General features: G+C 52.1%; 1 protein-coding gene across 1 annotated transcript; it reads right to left on the bottom strand.

Annotated features, from left to right (window-relative positions):
• Positions 1-786: 786 nt before the first annotated feature.
• LOC106900460 (butyrophilin subfamily 1 member A1-like) lies at positions 787-2,003 on the bottom strand. Its single transcript, XM_014962538.1, has 2 exons — positions 1,812-2,003; positions 787-1,578 (listed from the first exon to the last, which is right to left on the bottom strand). Exon 2 carries the CDS (start codon positions 1,571-1,573, stop codon positions 1,061-1,063), a length of 513 nt encoding a protein of 170 aa, XP_014818024.1. The 5' UTR covers positions 1,574-1,578; positions 1,812-2,003; the 3' UTR covers positions 787-1,060.
• Between the last annotated feature and the right edge of the window lie 113 nt (positions 2,004-2,116).

The following is a 2,116-nucleotide window of genomic DNA, read 5'->3' on the forward strand; positions in this document are numbered from 1 at the left end:
TCCTCCAACTACCAGGGGCTTCAACTGCCAGGGGCTTCTCCACCTTCTGAGCCTTCTGCACCTTCCAGGGGGCTGAGACAATGCAAGAGGTTGCCCAGAGAAGCTGGAGACGCCCCATCCCTGGAGATGTTCAACACCAGGTTGGACAGGGCTTGGAGCAACCTGGTTTGGTAGGAGGTGTCCCTGCCTGTGGCAAGGGGGTGGGACTGGATGATCTGTAAGGTCCCTTCCAACCCAAACCCTCCTGTGATATCAGCTCCATATGGGGTTGTTCCCCTCCAGCAGCACAGGTGAGGCCAATATCTGGGTACAGGGACCAGTTTGGGGCTTCCCAGTATGGTGGTGGGGGGACAAAGAGGATGAGGGCACCAAACTCAAGCCCAGGATGGATGGGGAAAGACTGGGATGATGCAGCCTGGAAAGGAGAAGGATCAAAACACTGCCAGGGCCTAAGGGAGTTAGAGAGAGGGCAGAGCCAAATATCAGATCCCTCCAGTGCCCCTCATTAACACCCTGTTAAGTGGTTAATTACCCACTGAAGCTGGGAAAAGAGGGCTCCTGGGGCCATAGGCATCCTCACCCTGCTCTTAACCACTTGCCCAAACAGGGACATCTCGGGAAAAGAGAAGGACTTGATGGACCTTCACCTGGCCCCCTGGGTCTCATCTCCCTGTGCAGTGGGTTTTGGAGAGGAACCAGGATGACTTTCCCTTCCTCCACTTCTCTTAAGCAACTTCCAAGGAAAACCCCAGAGGAAATAAAAATCCCACACACACAAGGCAGAAATGGTTTAGAATTGAACTTTTATGTTTAACTCCTAATCAGGGCAAGTTTGCAGCCATTATGTAACAAGCACTTAGTGATTAAACAGCGATTAAAAGATCAAAATAGAGTTGAAGGCACAGAAATGCTCCCACTTTGCACAGAAGGAAAGGAACCTGAACACCGCTCCCCTTTCCTGTCCCTTTGGTGGGATTGGGACAAAACCCAGCTCCTGGTTTCTTTCCCAAGGGTAACTTGGTGGCTTTGCGGGTTTTTTGGAGTTTTTTTGTGCTGTGCATTACAGAAGAAGTTTGAGTTGAGCATCGTCGTCCACCATGAACCACGGGAAGACTCTCTGCCCTTGGAAAGATGCTGGTGGAAAAGCAAAGATCTGTTCTTTGCTCTCGGCATCAAAAAACAGCACCCTCCCTTTCTCATAGTCCAAGCAGATTCGTATCCGCTTGGGGACACTGCGTAGGGTCAAGGGGGTGGCATCAGGAGAGGTCAGAGCTGTGTAGTAGTTTCCAATATGACACAGAGCCCATATCCCCTCTTTGGGCTTCAGGACAAAGGAACGGTCCCTTGGAACTGACTCCTTGGCCACCCCGATACCCCAATAGCCTTTTCCGTGCACCTCCACGTCCCAGCGGTGCCACCCCGATGTGAAGCCCCTCGAGCCCAGCACACACTGCTTGACTTTGAACCTCCATGGGTTGTAGGGCAGGTCCTGCTCACAGCAATCCCACCGCACAAGCTTGCAGTCCTCCGAGAGATAAAGCCTGGCGTGGGCCGTCTGTGGGTCCAGCGTCATCTGTGCTGGAGGTGGAGAGAGAGTCAGGCTCATGGCAGCAGATTTGGGAGGAAACCTCCCAACACCTCTGACATGGTTGAGATCCCTCCAGGCATCGCCTGGTGGTGGGACCAGAATGGGAGAAGGGGGAAAGGAGGCAGCAGAGCACTCTAGGTCAATCTTTGGGGGAAGCAGAGATTTTTACCATATTTTTCATTTCATATTATGACTTTGTTGGGCACACGTTCAGTTCACTTACTTGTCAAGGGAAGCTCGAACTCCAGAAAATCTAGAGGGAAGACAGAAAAGTGAGAAACACAAAGATCAGTTGGTCTGATTGTGGGTTTCTGCAAAAGTCCCGAGAGTCAGGAACAGGCTTGGGGGAATGTCGGGAAACTTGAGGAGGCAGAGGAGGAGAGGAGGAGGACAGGCAGGGAACATCAGACCAATGCTCGCTGCTCGTTCTCTGTCTCCTTGTGGGATCTTGAAAGAAATAAACCCTCAGTCAGCACCCAGGATGAATTTCTTTCCCCTCGCTTCACTCCATCCCTCCCCACCAAGAAG

Source organism: Calidris pugnax, unplaced genomic scaffold (assembly GCF_001431845.1).
Source record: "Calidris pugnax isolate Ruff unplaced genomic scaffold, ASM143184v1 scaffold2151, whole genome shotgun sequence".
Lineage (NCBI taxonomy): Eukaryota > Metazoa > Chordata > Aves > Charadriiformes > Scolopacidae > Calidris > Calidris pugnax.

Coding starts and splice junctions, on each gene's coding strand:
- LOC106900460 (XM_014962538.1), bottom strand. CDS start 1,573: ATGACGCTGGACCCACAGACGGCCCACGCCAGGCTTTATCTCTCGGAG.